Below are 15,087 nucleotides of genomic sequence, written 5' to 3' on the forward strand. Positions count from 1 at the left end.
AAAATTGTTTGTGATAAAGAGAAAAAAAAGTTACTTACTTGCAATTTTTTCATAATTTCTTGAATGAAGTATCTGTACTGTATATCCAAGAGGTGAAATCAATAATGAGTTTTTTACTTACTAACAAATATTTTCATAGTTTTTTGAATGAAATTTCCGTATGTGGAATCCTAGGGTCACACTTTTGAATTAAAACTTTATCTGTAGGTACATTGCCCTTTACGTAGAGTGCTTCAACTCCGAAAAAGCTGCAAATTTCACTGACTTCCTCCAGGACATTTCTCAGTTCCTGACCAGTATTATTAAGTGGTGTAATCACTCTATCATAGAATCCCAGTGTGTTTATACAACGTAATGTAGTACTCCACAAGCTTTTATCATACTCAAACAGATTATAGTTCACTAACCAATGATAACAGTCAATTTCTTCGAGATCCATTGACAATAATAAAAAAGCACATTCGAATATAACACCACAAGATGATTTTTTCAAACTGATAAATTCGGTGTCATACAGTCCTATCATCTTGGAGGCTATTAATGTAGTTGTTAAGTAGAGAAATACTTCATCAAACTTTTATACCTTCGCTCAAGGTTGAACGGAGGTTATGACTAGTGAGATGAGTCTTAAAACCATCTGAATTCATTGTGGGGAGGAGTCATTGAACTCTCGGTAACTGATAAATTCTGTGTCATACTGTCCTATCATCTTGGAAGTTATTAATTTAGTTGTTAAGTAGAGAAATACTTCGTCAAACTTTTATATCCTCGCTCAAGGTTGAATGGAGTTATGGCTAGGGGGACGAGTCCTAAAACCATCTGAATTCATTGAGAGGAGGAGTCATAAAACCCTCCAGGAACCCAACACCCATGAACATCTAAAAAACTATGTCTGAAAACCTAAACAGCTAATTAACTATTCTAATTCATGATTTCAGGCACATAAAACCATAAAATACTAAAAGTTAACTTCTCAGCAAACTATTCATCCCAAACTAGATGTTTCAGACAACAAACGCCTATGAGAGACTAAGAATCATGGCTCTGAAAAGTCCTAAAAGCAAACTACACATCCCAACAAACCCCTTAAAGCTCTTTTAAAAGATATAAAAAAACTACTTATTTAACACAAAAATTTCGTTTTTAAAAGATACAAAAACTACTTATTTAACACAAAAATTTCGTTTTTAATGACCATCAAGTAAAGGAAAACCACACGGAATCCGGCAACTGAGTCTCTCAACCCTCGTAAAGATCTTTTAAAAGATAGAAAAACTACTTATTTAACAAAAAAAATTTGTTTTTAATGACAACCAAGTAAAGAAAAACCACACGGAATTAGGCAACTGAGTCTCTCAATCACCGTAAAGCTTTTTTAAAAGATACAAAAAATACTTATTTAACATAAAAAGTTCGTTATTAAAGACAACCAAGTGAAGAAAAACCACACGGAATTAGGCAACTGAGTCTCTTCAACCCTGTAAAGCTCTTTTAAAATATACAAAAACTACTTATTTAACAAAAAAATTTCATTTTTAATGACCACCAAGTGAATAAAAACCACACGGAATTATGAAACTGAGTCTCTCAAAACCTGTAAAGCTCTTTTAAAAGATACAAAAACTACTTATTTAACAAAAAAACTTCGTTTTTAATGACCACCAAGTGAAGAAAAAACACACTGAATTAGGCAACTGAGTCTCTCAAACCCTGTAAAGCTCTTTTAAAAGATACAAAAACTACTTATTTAACAAAAAAATTTAGTTTTTAATGACCACCAAGTGAAGAAAAAACACACGAACTATGGCAACTGAGACTCTCAAACCCAGAAAATCTCTTTTAAAATATACAAAACCTACTTCTTTTTCACAAAAATTTAGTTTTTAATGACCACCAAGTGAAGAAAAAACAAACGGAATTAGGCAAATGAGTCTCTAAAACCCTGTAAAGCTCTTTTAAAGTATACAAAAACTACTTATTTAACACAAAAATTTCGTTTTTAATGACCACCAAGTGAAGAAAAACCACACGGAATTAGGCAACTGAGTCTCTCAAACCCAGTAAAGCTCTTTTAAAAGATACAACATCTACTGATATAACACAAAAATGACGATTTTAATTACCACCAAGAAAAGAAAAACCACACGGAATTAGGCAACTGAGTCTCTCAAACCCTGTAAAGCTCTTTTAAAAGATACAAAAACTACTTATTTAACACAAAAATTTCGTTTTTAATGACCACCAAGTGAAGAACAACCACACGGAATTAGGCAACTGAGTCTCTCAAACCCAGTAAAGCTCTTTTAAAAGATACAAAAACTACTTATTTAACACAAAAATTTCGTTTTTAATGACAACCAAGTGAAGAAAAACCACAAGGAATTAGGCAACTGAGTCTCTCAATCCCTGTATATCTATTTTAAAAGATACAAAATATACTTATTTAACACAAAAATTTAGTTTTTAATGACCACCAAGTCAAGAAAAACCACACGGAATCAGGCAACTGAGTCTCTCAAACCCTGTAAAGCTCTTTTAAAAGATACAAAAACTACTTCTTTAACACAAAAATTTCGTCTTTAATGACTACTAAGTGAAGAAAAACCACATGGAATTAGGCAACTGAGTCTCTCAAACCCTGTTAATCTCTTTTAAAAGATACAAAAACTACTTATTTAACACAAAAATTTCGTTTTTAATGACCACCAAGTGAAGAAAAGCCACATGGAATCAGGCATCTGAGTCTCTCAAACCCTGTAAAGCTCTTTTAAAAGATACAAAAACTACTTATTTAACACAAAAATTTCGTTTTTAATGACCGCCAAGTGAAGAAAAACCACACGGAATCAGGCAACTGAGTCTCTCAAACCCTGTAAAGCTCTTTTAAAAGATACAAAAACTACTTATTTAACACCAAAATTTCGTTTTTAATGACCATCAAGTAAATAAAAATCACACGGAATTAGGCAACTGAGTCTCTCAATCCCCGTAAAGTTCTTTTAAAAGATAAAAAAAAATACTAATTAAACAAAAAAATTTCGTTTTTAATGACCACCAAGTGAAGAAAAACCACACGGAATCAGGCAACTGAGTCTCTCAAACCCCTTAAAGCTCTTTTAAAAGATACAATAACTTCTTATATAAAATGACAATTACGTTTTTAATTAGCTTAACAAAGATAAAAATCAAACGTAATTATTAATATGTTTATCTAAAAAAAAGTACTTATAGTATAATTTTAAAACTCAAAAATACAAACAAGAAAAATTTAATAATAAATTTTCATCCAACTGATGAAAAACCACACGGAATCAGGCAACTGAGTCTCTCAAACCCCTTAAAGCTCTTTTAAAATATACAAAAACTACTTATTTAACAAAAAAATTTCGTTTTTAATGACCATCAAGTAAAGAAAAATCACACGGAATTAGGCAACTGAGTCTCTCAACTCCGTGCTACTCGACCCCATTTAACTAATCCCCGTGTAACTGAATCCGTATGTAACTGAACCCTCGTGCAAGTCAACCCTCGTGCAACTCAACTCTCTCAAAAGACTTTTCAACCAATCTCTTCCAATTCACAACTCCCATTACCCCTTTTTTTTGCAAAGGTTAATCAAACATCTCCGATTGTAAAAGTATTAAAAAATTTTCCACTTACTAATTACCCCTTTTTTGCAAATGCTAAACAAGAAAAAAAAAACTATCCTTTTATTCAAATCCTAATCACTAATCAAGTTAAGCCACCAACTTTCTCTAATCGACTGACACACAAAAAATCGATGTCATAATAAAAAAAACATGTATATACCTTGAACTAGAAATTGCGTAAATCTCTTTGAAAGGGTGTTTAACATTTTATTCTAACCCCAAATTACCGATCGAGAGCTAAGCACTTTTTCAAAAACATCCCTAAAAAGGTTAATTGATCTTGATAAAAATCACACCTTAAATGCAGACTGGCCTGGAAGTATTTTCAAAAACATCCCTAAAAAAAAAAAAAAGCCACTGATCTTGATAAAAAATAAGCTTTTGTAAAAATTAATACATTAAAATAATAAACATTTTATTATAATCCCAAATTACCAATCGAAAGATAAGCACTTTTTTTCAAAAACATCTCTAAAAAAGGTCCACTGATCTTGATAAAAATCGCACCGTAAATTTCAGCCTATAAGAGAACTATGTAGAGGTTTCAGCTCCTAAAAACAATAGGCTTCTAAGTGCATAAGTACCCTTAGTTCTAGTGTAAGGAAAGAATTTCTTCCTTAACTTAATGACAAGACAATTTCTTTTTATTATAATAATGAGAAAATTTTACTCACCAGAAATTGCTTAGAATTATCCATTTCTATGTAAATGTTTACAAAAAATGTCACTAGTGTTAAGTTGAATAAACTATTCAGAACTGTTGAAGAATCTAATTTGAAACCCGAATATATACAAAAAATAATTGCATAGCAGCGAAAACAAGACATGCTGGTTTTTGATTTATCACTAAAAAAAGACATTGAACTTTGAAATTGCGTAAGTCTCCTGACAAAGAAAGAGTGTAATGCCCCTGTAGAATAGAATTATCAGAAAAACCTGTTTGGTACGGGGGCGTACGCAAATTCATTAGAAGGACTATACTCACAGCTTAAATTTACAAATTTACTTTCTCTACTTATTGACAGTACATTTTCATAGGATACTTCACCTAGTAGCTACTGATAGCAACCAAACTGTCATATTCTTATAAAATTCTCTCATCTCCCTTCACACTCCCTTTTGTATTTTTTTAAAGCTTCCATATAATGTTCTATAATATCCGTCTCTGCTTTAAATTAAAAAAAATAAATATAACTTTTTTGGCATCCCTGCTTTCAATAAAAAAAATTCAAGATTATATACTTTAAATTTAATAATTCCCTACCCCCCCCCCCCTGGATACCACCTTCTTAGGATGCCGTCTCTGCTTAAAATAAAAAAAATTAACTTTTTGGCACCCCTGCTTAGAAAAATAAATAAATTTGACATATTATCATTTAAATATAATACCTCCCTAACCTCCCCCCCCCCTCTGGACACCACCTTGATAGAAGACCGTCTCTACTTCAAATTAAAAAAGAAATACTTTGTTGGCATCTCTGATGTCAATAAAAAAAAGTCAAGGTACTATCACTTAAATAAAATAACTCCCTATGCCCCCCTCTGGGTCCCCTCTTGATAGGGTACCGTCTCTGCTTTAAATTTAAAAAAAATAATTAACTTATTGGCATCCCTGCTTTCAAAAAAAATCGAGGTATTATCATTTAAATATGATAGCTTCCTACCCCCTCCCCCCTCTCTCTCTCTCTCTCTCTGGATGCCACCATGATAGGATACCGTCTCTACTTTAAATTAAAGAAAAAATAATAACTTTTTGGCATCCCTGCTTTCAATAAAAAAAAATCGAGATATTATCATTTAAATGTAATACCTCCCAACTCAACACCCCCCCCCCCTCAGGATACCAACTTGATAGGATACCGTCTCAGCTTTACATTAAAAAATAGTTTACTTAATAATTAACTAGGTCACTATATGGTTCACACAAACACGCAAAATAACGTTAAACAGCTTAGTGTTCCTTGAAAAAAAAATTGAGGCTATGATTAAAGGGGTACAAAAACGGCAACACAAATCTCAAAGTTATCCAGATATATCTCAAATTATTGACAAAATGAATCATTGATTTGCTTTGGCATTCAATAGCATTCAAATAGTGTAGTTAAAAGGGAGCACAAATACCAGCCAAATTAGACCAGTAGCCTATGAGAAATCGCAAAATACCCAAGACAATAAACAAGTCCCAATGAGGGCCCTGAGTTTATTAAAATATTTAAATAGTCCAGGGAATTTGATATCTTTTCTTCCGTCTCCACTTTAAAGGAAAAAAATAATTATCTACTTGGCATCCCTGCTTCGGATTTAAAAAAACGAGGTATTATCATTTAAATATGATAGCTCCCTACCCCCCCCCCCCTCTGGATACCACCATGATAGGATACCGTCTCTGCTTTAAATTAAAAAAAATAATTAAATTTTTGGCATCCCTCCTTTCAATAAAAAAAATTATATATATTACCATTTAAATGTAATACCTCCCTACCCCCCCCCCTCTGGATACCACCTTGATAGGATATCGTCTCAGCTTTACATTAAAAAATAGGCAATAATTTACATTTTTTTTATGAACCATATTTTTGGGGTAACTTCCGTTTCAATCTTTAATTCCCCAACCTTGTACATAGCTTAGTCTATAGCTAAATTTTGTCTCAATAGAAGGCTTTTTTTTGGGGTGGGGGGATGAATTTTTTCAGAAAGAAGATTATATTTTCTTTGATCTATCAGGCGTTCAACAATTGTGCATTAAACATTAAGAAAATCTTATCTAAAAACAGCAAAAGAAAACAAAATTCTGCAAACTTACGATTCAGCTGTGAAACAATCTGTCGGCTATCAGTTTCAAAATCTAACCGAAGCTGTAGAGTAGTGAATACGTTCTATTCAACTTAAAAATTAAATTCTTGACTACAGATGATGTAAGAAATAGCAATTGGGAAACTGCATTTGAAATGATTTAATCTCATTTCATAAAGACGATATTTTTTTTGTCAACATATGAAGAACTGTGTATATTGCAATTGCATCTGTCTGGTTTTTATGCAAAGTAACAAAAGAAACGAAAATCAACGAACAAGAGAGTAGTGAAGACATATGGTATGCAAAGTGATATTTGGCAGGGGAAGTCACTGGTGATAAATCGCTAGGAGTGGCACCGTTATTGGGTGATTTTCAGGGAACCCAACTTTTTTTGGGATGACGCATAGATTTTTGGTGAAATACCCGAAAATTCGGGGTTAGTGGAAGCCCTGCTTGATTAATAATCAGGAAAATCCAAATACTAAACCACACGAGAAAGAAAAGCTCAGACTTTGCGGTTGACGCAATAAAGAATTGCCGCGAAATTAATTCAGTCAGCCAAACGCCGCCGCCTCTGCCGGCGGCGGCGCGCTTGAGGCGCGCTGGCGGCGTAGCGACACTTTGGTGGCCGTCAACCGGGCCTCTCGTTGGCTACGTTTGGTTGATCCGCCGGCGCGGCGCCTGGGTCTAGATGTAGAATGAAAGATGGTCAAAGATTGTTCGTTTTGACCAGCCATCTGGCGCCAAACGAAAAGCAGGTTGAATATAAGTAAGAATACAAGACTACCTCTATTACTCTTTTTTTCATGTTTTAAGGAAATTGTAGCGACACCCTTACCTCCTTGACTAAGCCTATGATTCAATTCAATTCTCGTACTTTCTCTTTTGTTTAGTCTCCCTGTATCTCTCTCGTTTTTATTCATTTCTCCAAACTCATTTGCCTCAACACACATATTAATCCTGGTGACATTATATTTCAGATCTAACTGCTCGTTTATCATGGATAAAGTGGGAAAATCTTGGAGTTCGTCCAGGAAAAAGAATTGCTCTTGGAACTCTTCCAGCAGTGTTGGAGAATGGGTCTCATCATTGATCTCAGTATATTTCATAATCAATGTCTTCCACAGTTTTCTAGTCATATCGGCACTACCTGATCTCAAATTATAATTTTTGTCCCTTGTTCTTTAGTTACTATAATATAGAATCCAAAGCGAAATTGTGACTTTTATATTTTTTTTAGTAACATGAGGCATAGATCTCTGTATAAAGATTCAATGCAGACAGTGCTTCCAATATCTGCGGTGGTCGGCGTTTACCCCCCCCCCCCCGTAAAAAATAAGGCTTTCCAAATTTGAGAATTTTATTTGAGTTTTTTTTTATATTTTCTGTAGGGGGAAGGAATTTTGGTACTTCTCTATTATACGCCACTCACTCAAGTTTACGATCTGTAGAACTTGAGAACAAACCAGTTTCTTCGTTAGTTTCTTTCAGCTTAGCACGAGACAAGATACAGACAAGTGACAGAATAGATGGGAAATATATAATTTGGGTTATATATATGCACATAAGGGGGGCGGGGGGGTAAAGTATTTGGACATGTTTTTTTTGGGGGGGGGGGGTAAAGTATTGGGTAAAGTGTTTGAAGTCAGAAAACAATTCTTACTTCATAATATATAGAATAATTGTACCTAACACATTTTGCATGCAGACCCGCTGTACTTTACCCCACTCCCTCTGATGTGCAAATATATAGCCCAAATTTGTTTCTAAAGTAACGAAGAAACCGGTTTGTTCTCGAGTTTTACACATCGTAAACTTGAGTGAGTGATATATGACACACAAGTACCGGAATTTTTCATGGAGAGAGCTGGATTTTCCGGTATTATTTAAAAACGATCAGAAATAAAATTAAAAAACAAATTTTTCAACTGAAAGTAAGGAGCAACATCAAAAACTTAAAACGAACAGAAATTATTGCGCATATGAAAGTTGCCCCTTCCACAAGACCTTTAACTTCTTTACGGTAAAGTTTTAACTTCTTGCCCTAATTCTTTAGGAATGATTTTTTGAAACACAATGGCCATTTAATTAGAAAAATAAGCTTTTTCAACAGTATTAAAAACTTTACTTATTTTAACTCATTACTTTCAGTTGAAGAGTTGTTTTTTCATATTTAGAAATGTTTAAAAGATCAAAAATTTACGTTGGTACTTTTATTATGTAGGCCTAGATATTACCCTCGCCAATTGCAAACAATCAGGTAGCAAAACTTTAAAATCTTCGATTTTCAGCTTTGAAGGGTGGTTGTTTGGTTAAGGTAAAGCTTCATGATAAAAATACAGGAAGAATGATATTAAATGCTATTGATAGTATTCCTAGGGAATCGAGACCCTTCAATTTTATTTCTGAGTGGAATACTAGAAAGCTTATAGTAATCTTATAATAGAAATAAACTGAGAGGCAAGAAGACAGAATAAGGGCCAAGACAACAAGATAGGGGCAAATTTATTTTCTAAAGTTTTATATTTAATAAGAAATCCCAAGAAAGGGGGGAGCCCGGCCAGAGAGAGATGGTAAAATTAGATCGAAGCCTTATAAACTAATCGAGGTTTTGCTCATGTTAGTAAGGGAAAATAACCCCTTCTGGTGTAGTAGAGCTACAAAAAAAGTAGCTAACTAAGGAAGGGTTCTAGTCGTTTACCCCCAAAAAAATACCCCCCCCCCCGTGGAAAATAAGGTTTCCAAATTTGAGAATTTGATTTGAGTGTTGTTTTTTTTTTTTAGTTTCATTGAGAAGTGCTAAGGAACGAAAAAGAGGAATTTACACACCATAAGTATCTTAAAAACTTAGAAAAAACCGCGAATCCATTTTTGTTGAAAAGACTTCCATATGAACTTCTACAATTTTTGGCAGTAGCGGGTGCTAAATTAAAAATAAAATGGAAGAAGAAAAAAATGTAGGGGAACAACCATCAAAATTAAGCTAAAACATATGGCACCAAAAAGTTTAAGAAGGTTTAGCTATTCTTTGAAAGGATAATTGGCTTTGGGAACCTATAAATTCTCATTTTTACGGACAAAAGCTTTGTCAAATTCTACGAGTTCGTTTTTCTTATTTTCCAAGTGTAACACTACCACAAATCACCATTAATAAATAAACGAAATCCAGAACTAACAGAAATTACAATAGATAACCTAGTCAAACTCAAAGCGAGCAAAAATTAAAAGGAGTATGGCTGACAACATCCATGTCTTCTCAAGACCAGAAAAAATTTGCACCTTACTAAAAAAAAAAAAAAAAAAAAAAAAAAAAAAAAAAAAAAACAACCGTGTATTGTCAGTTTGATATACATATTCTGATATTTATTCCTTATAGTCTTATTACTTATTTTGTAGAAAAAGTTTTTTAAATTAATTTTTGTTCATTTTTTATTGACATTGTCTTTTTCATATAAAAGAATATTTTATATAATTTAATTTTTTTTCTATTAGATTCCATAGTTTTTATGTTGAAGATTATTTGACTTTATTTTTGCTTATTTTTGGTTTAATGAGGCTCTTTACTTTTCTTTAAAAAACTTGTTACGTATGTTTCCCATTAAAAAATAAAACCTGTAAGTAGTTAAATATAAAACAAAAGGTTTTTCAACTGAAAGTGAGGAGCAACCTCAAACCATAAAACGAACAGAAATTATTACGTATATGAAAGGGATTGCCTCCTCCTCAAGACCTCGCTCTTCACACTACTTATTTTTTTATTGAATTTTAGAGCACAGCTTATTGTTCTAATTTAACGGCCATTGTGTTTCAGGAACCGTTCTTAAAGAATTAGGACAAAAAGTTAAAACTTTAGCGTTAAGAGCAAGGTCTTGTGGTAGGGGAACTCCATTCATAGACGTAATAATTTCTGTTCGTTTTAAGTTTTGATGTTGCTCCTTACTTTTACTTGAAAAAAACTTTTTAAATTTAATTTCTGATCGTTTTAAATAATACCGGGAAATCCGGCTCTCTCTCCATGAAAAATTCCGGTACTTGTGTATTATACGCCATTCACTCAAGTTTACGATGTGTAAAACTCGAGAACAAACCGGTTTCTTCGTTACTTTAGAAAACAAATTTGGGCTGTGTATTAGCACATTATGGGGGAGGGGGTAAAGTATAGCTGGTCTGCATGTAAATTGTGTTAGGTACAATTATTCTGCATATTATTAAGTATTAATTGTTTCCTGACTTAAAACTGTCCAAAAATTTTACCCCCCCCCCTTATGTGCAAATATACAACCCAAATTATATATTTCCCATCTATTCTGTCACTTGTCTTTGTCTTGTTTCGCAATAAACTGAAATAAACTAACGAAGAAACCCTGTTTATTCTCGAGTTTTACACAGCGTAAACTTGAGTGAGTGGCGTATAAAACATAAGTACCAAAATTCCTTCTCCCTACGGAAAAAAACTCAAATAAAATTCTCAAATTTGGAAAGCCTTATTTTCTCCGGAGGGGGGGGGGTATTTTCTGCGGGGAGGTATTTTCCGGGAGGGTAATCGGCGGGGGGGGGGGGTAAACGCCTAGAACCAATATCTGCAAATATATTAACATTTTCCTGAAGGAAAATTCGGTTCAGACTTCAATGGTCCTTTCCTATTGTTACGTCAAGTCTTTCACAATGCTTCGAGCGCCACACGTGGCTATTTAAGCTAAGAAATTGTATTTTGTATGTGTTTCTTCGTTTTCAAGGTCAACATAGTGTGAGCTTTTTTGTATAACGTAAGCAACTTGGGAAACAGACAAGGAATCTTCTTACTTTTTGATAGCATCATTTCTGCTCGGACTTTTAAAAATACTACAATTATAAAGAACAAGTACAATGTGTAACATACTTGTACAAAAAAGAGCTTTTTGGACGTTCTTCTATTTATGAAAAACAAAACAAGCGAACTAGTCCAGTAAAGGCCAAATCTCAACATTTGGGAAACAGAAATGCCTTTGGCATTAAAAAAAAAAAAAAATCGCTTAATAGCACATCCGAAATCGGCAGAAATCGCTCGTGCATAAGAATTGATGGACATGGGAGGGGGGCTGGTTTGCCCTCTAATCAGTTTTGAGTCTTAAAAAGGGCAATAGAATTTTCAATATCCAATCGAATGAGTGCTCCTTCCGAAGTTTCTGAAGCAACTCCTTCCCTACGAAGTGCCTCGGTGAAAAGAAAAAAAATAATACATTGTGTCCACATCGCTCTTTTCTAATGCAGCGCTATTGCGGTGCATATGATTCCTTTGCCTAATATCAAGAGGGCCATGACGAAAGGCACCAAGTTCCGAAAGAAAATTTTACAATCCTCTTCCATCTTTCTCAGTAACTCTCACTCAACTATAACAGGATTTTTTTCTGATAGAAATAAAGAGTGAAATGGAAACTTACGACGAACAAAAATAATTGCCACTAACCCTATATAACGCACATCTACAAAATTAGTGCAAATAAACCGGCTGCTGATATTCCTCTGTGTTTGCAGTATTAAGAAAAACTAGCGCCTTACTGAAAACACAAAACATTATTAGTTGCCGTAAATTAGAAACAGAAATTTTCAAAGATATTTTTATTAACTTAAATTCGTTTAATTTGGGGAAATTTCCTAGAAATGAGCATAGCCCCAAGACAGGCTCTTTTTTGTTTTAAATAAATAATTTATGAAGTTCTTATAGACAACTTCGAAGTGAAGCTAACTGAACACGGTTCCGAGTGACAGTAACTTCATAAATACGCATCATTACTTGAAATTACCTGTACTTAAGATTAAAATAACTGGATATATGGAATTTTTATGAAGCTCTTGACGCTGAGTAATGTTAAGGTGTATATCAACAATTTACTATCTTATACTCATTGATAGAGTCAATTGATATCGTGGATTTTTCGGTCACTATATAACATTTCTTGATTTTCATTTGATTTTTCAAGAGAATGAATTAGTCTCTTTTTTGGTCAGCTCCTTAATGACTTATAGGCTCCTCAAGCAGCATTATTTTGTTATCAGTAGATTTTTGTTTGTTTTGTCATTTTTGCTCGTAAACCTGACTCTGAATTCTTTGTAATGATAATAATTGCAAGAAGGTAGTGATAAAAAAAAAAAAAAACCCGAGTATTTCTTAAAATATAGCAGCAAACAATTTTTTGCTATAGTTGAGCGTGAGTCAATAAGAAAGATAGAAGAAGAGAAAGGTAAGATGCTAAGGACACATTCTATAGCTGAAAAAGGACAAAATCCCAAAGATCGTTCTTTATGGCCAGCCACCTAGGGCCTAATTTTACTTTCATAAAAATGAAAAAAAAATAGAAGAAGGGAAAGAGGGAATTTCGTGGAGTTAAAAAAAAATTCCCTAACGGTAAAGGGGAAGATCTGGGATTTTCCTTATAAAGAAGACGAAAACTGCAAAACACATCATTAGCACCCAATATCGAAAAACTTCTCCCATTTCAACGACAATCAAAACGAATTTTAGACTTATATTATATACGTGGGGTTTGTATATTCATATATATGGAAATTTGCATTTGCTGCTGACATAACTAGCCATTTATACTTTTTAAATTTAACCTCAATTTGAGAAAGATCACGTGTTTGATATATTTACCCACATAAGGACCTTCAGATCCAAACTCACCCTGATTTTGGAACAAGCACAGGTCAACAATTTGGCACACTTTTAGCAGTACAAGGTCTTCATGGTTGAAGCAGCTGCTGAGTTCCCGACGTCATTATTATGCAAGATCATCAGAGACCTATAGCTACAGTTTGTGGAATGGTCTTCTGGCTTGAATTCAAAGGCAGAAGAAGTGTTCTAAAATACTTTTAAGGCAGATGTGGCCAGCTGCCCAGATGAACTGCAGATAGGAGGTCATTTAGTTGAAAGCCAATGACCTCCTTAAGATAAGTTCAGAGAAGGCTGTAGGTTTTTACTAGCTTCTGCCTAATGAAGACTTTTCTAACGACAAAACTATTTGACCCAGGTACCGTTCATTCTTAGGAATACGATGCCAGAATGAAGAAATATTTTTTAGAATGAAATATGTGAGGAAAAATTTGAGAACAGACTTTGATAATCTCAGGTCACTTTGATGTTAGGGACATTAATGCTAAAGCCAGGCACGTCTGCTATTAAATCATCGAGGAAACAATTTTCTGGTATAGACAAAGAATTGAAAATGAACTTTAAAAGTAGGAGACTATTGTAATAGCTAGCTTCGACTATTCAGCATAAGAAAATTATTAAGAGGCATACAAGACCAAAAAAATGGTGATCACTACCTTGTATCTTATGATTTATTTTCTTTTTTTGCTACGGTTAGCAAAATACCAGACATAATTCCATCCCGCTTGCAGCAGCAGGATGGGAGGGATTGCATGAGAAACGATGTTGCCTGTAGTGGAAAGCATGACATCTATTGTATATGCCTACAATAGTCTAAACCAGTGGCTCCCAACCGGTTTAGGGCCATGCTGAACCAAGCTACTTCTAAAATCCTGATGCCCCCAGCCCCCTCATGATATTTAGATTTTGTTATTCAAAATATTACGCGTATTCACCTGAATAAAGATTAAAAAGCCATTAGCTTGGTATTTTTTGGGTCGTATTCTAGGCATTAATATATTAATGAAAATACTGTCTTAATACAATACCTTTTATGCAATATATAGCATCACTGCAATACTATCGTGTATCTTTTTTGCTCTTTAAGAGCATTTGAATTTGGCATTATTCACATAAAAAATGTTTTTTTTTTCAAAATTAAGGTCGTTCGATACCTTAAAGAATCACCTTATCTCGTCCATTACTAGCTTTTTTAGTTTGTGTGGCCAAACTATTCAGAACTAGCTAGGCGGTCTAACCATACCTTGTATACTTAAGATGAGATATCCGAATAAACGAATGAAAACAAATTCGACACCTACTTTCCCAGAAATCTTAGAAATATCGTTTAACTTCTCCAGTTTTGTGCCATAAATAGATATTCAGATTTAATTGAACTTACATCATTAACAAGCATAAATTTTGTTTTTTTGATTGAGCAGAGCAGCATTTTCTTTTTGAAGTTCTGGAAAGGGCAGTCCCTAAAAATATTCTAACATTAAAAGTCAACTCAAAAGAAGTCGCATCAAATAATTTGACAGGTTTTGAAGTCTCCAGTTGTACTAATTGCCTTGATTGAAATCTTTGCAGGCACAGGATGTAGATTATTTGTGCTGTATGTACATTGATTAAACTGCGTTAAGCTTAACATTTGAAAAGAGGTTGTAGGTTTCCTTTGTTTTAAACTAACCTCTCGTTAGCTTTTTGAACTATTGGCACTTCTAAAATCCCCTTTCAATTTATATCAAAATTGCTTCGGAAGCTCCCTGTGATGCTGAGAAATAACGGGACCTTGTCTTTGAGACTGTCAGCCGACAGTCGTGGGGCCTGTGCCCCACTTTGGGAATTACGAGTATGCATATATAAAACGGTTCAATACAAATGAAAAGCAATGATTTAAATATATTTGTTCAGTCGACCTGGATGCAGTTGTGACCTCCCCCCCCCTTTTTTTACGCCTCTAGTCCATGAAAAATCTGGGCATCTGTACGAAGGCTGATGATGTAATTT

At 33.9% G+C, this 15,087-nt stretch overlaps 1 protein-coding gene across 3 annotated transcripts in view; it reads left to right on the forward strand.

Annotated features, from left to right (window-relative positions):
• The window catches only part of Fer2 (basic helix-loop-helix domain-containing Fer2), a 63,333-nt gene extending 55,681 nt beyond the window's left edge, over window positions 1-7,652 (forward strand). For all 3 annotated transcript variants that reach the window (XM_089092959.1, XM_089092957.1, XM_089092958.1), the window contains one exon: window positions 7,427-7,652. In XM_089092959.1, coding sequence (XP_088949085.1) covers window positions 7,427-7,539 — 113 coding nt within the window. In that variant the 3' untranslated portion in view covers window positions 7,540-7,652. The remainder of the gene's footprint in view (window positions 1-7,426) is intronic.
• The last annotated feature ends 7,435 nt before the right edge of the window (window positions 7,653-15,087 follow it).

This window comes from Artemia sp. Qi Xiang Cuo, chromosome 8 (assembly GCF_049724085.1).
Source record: "Artemia sp. Qi Xiang Cuo chromosome 8, ASM4972408v1, whole genome shotgun sequence".
Lineage (NCBI taxonomy): Eukaryota > Metazoa > Arthropoda > Branchiopoda > Anostraca > Artemiidae > Artemia > Artemia sp. Qi Xiang Cuo.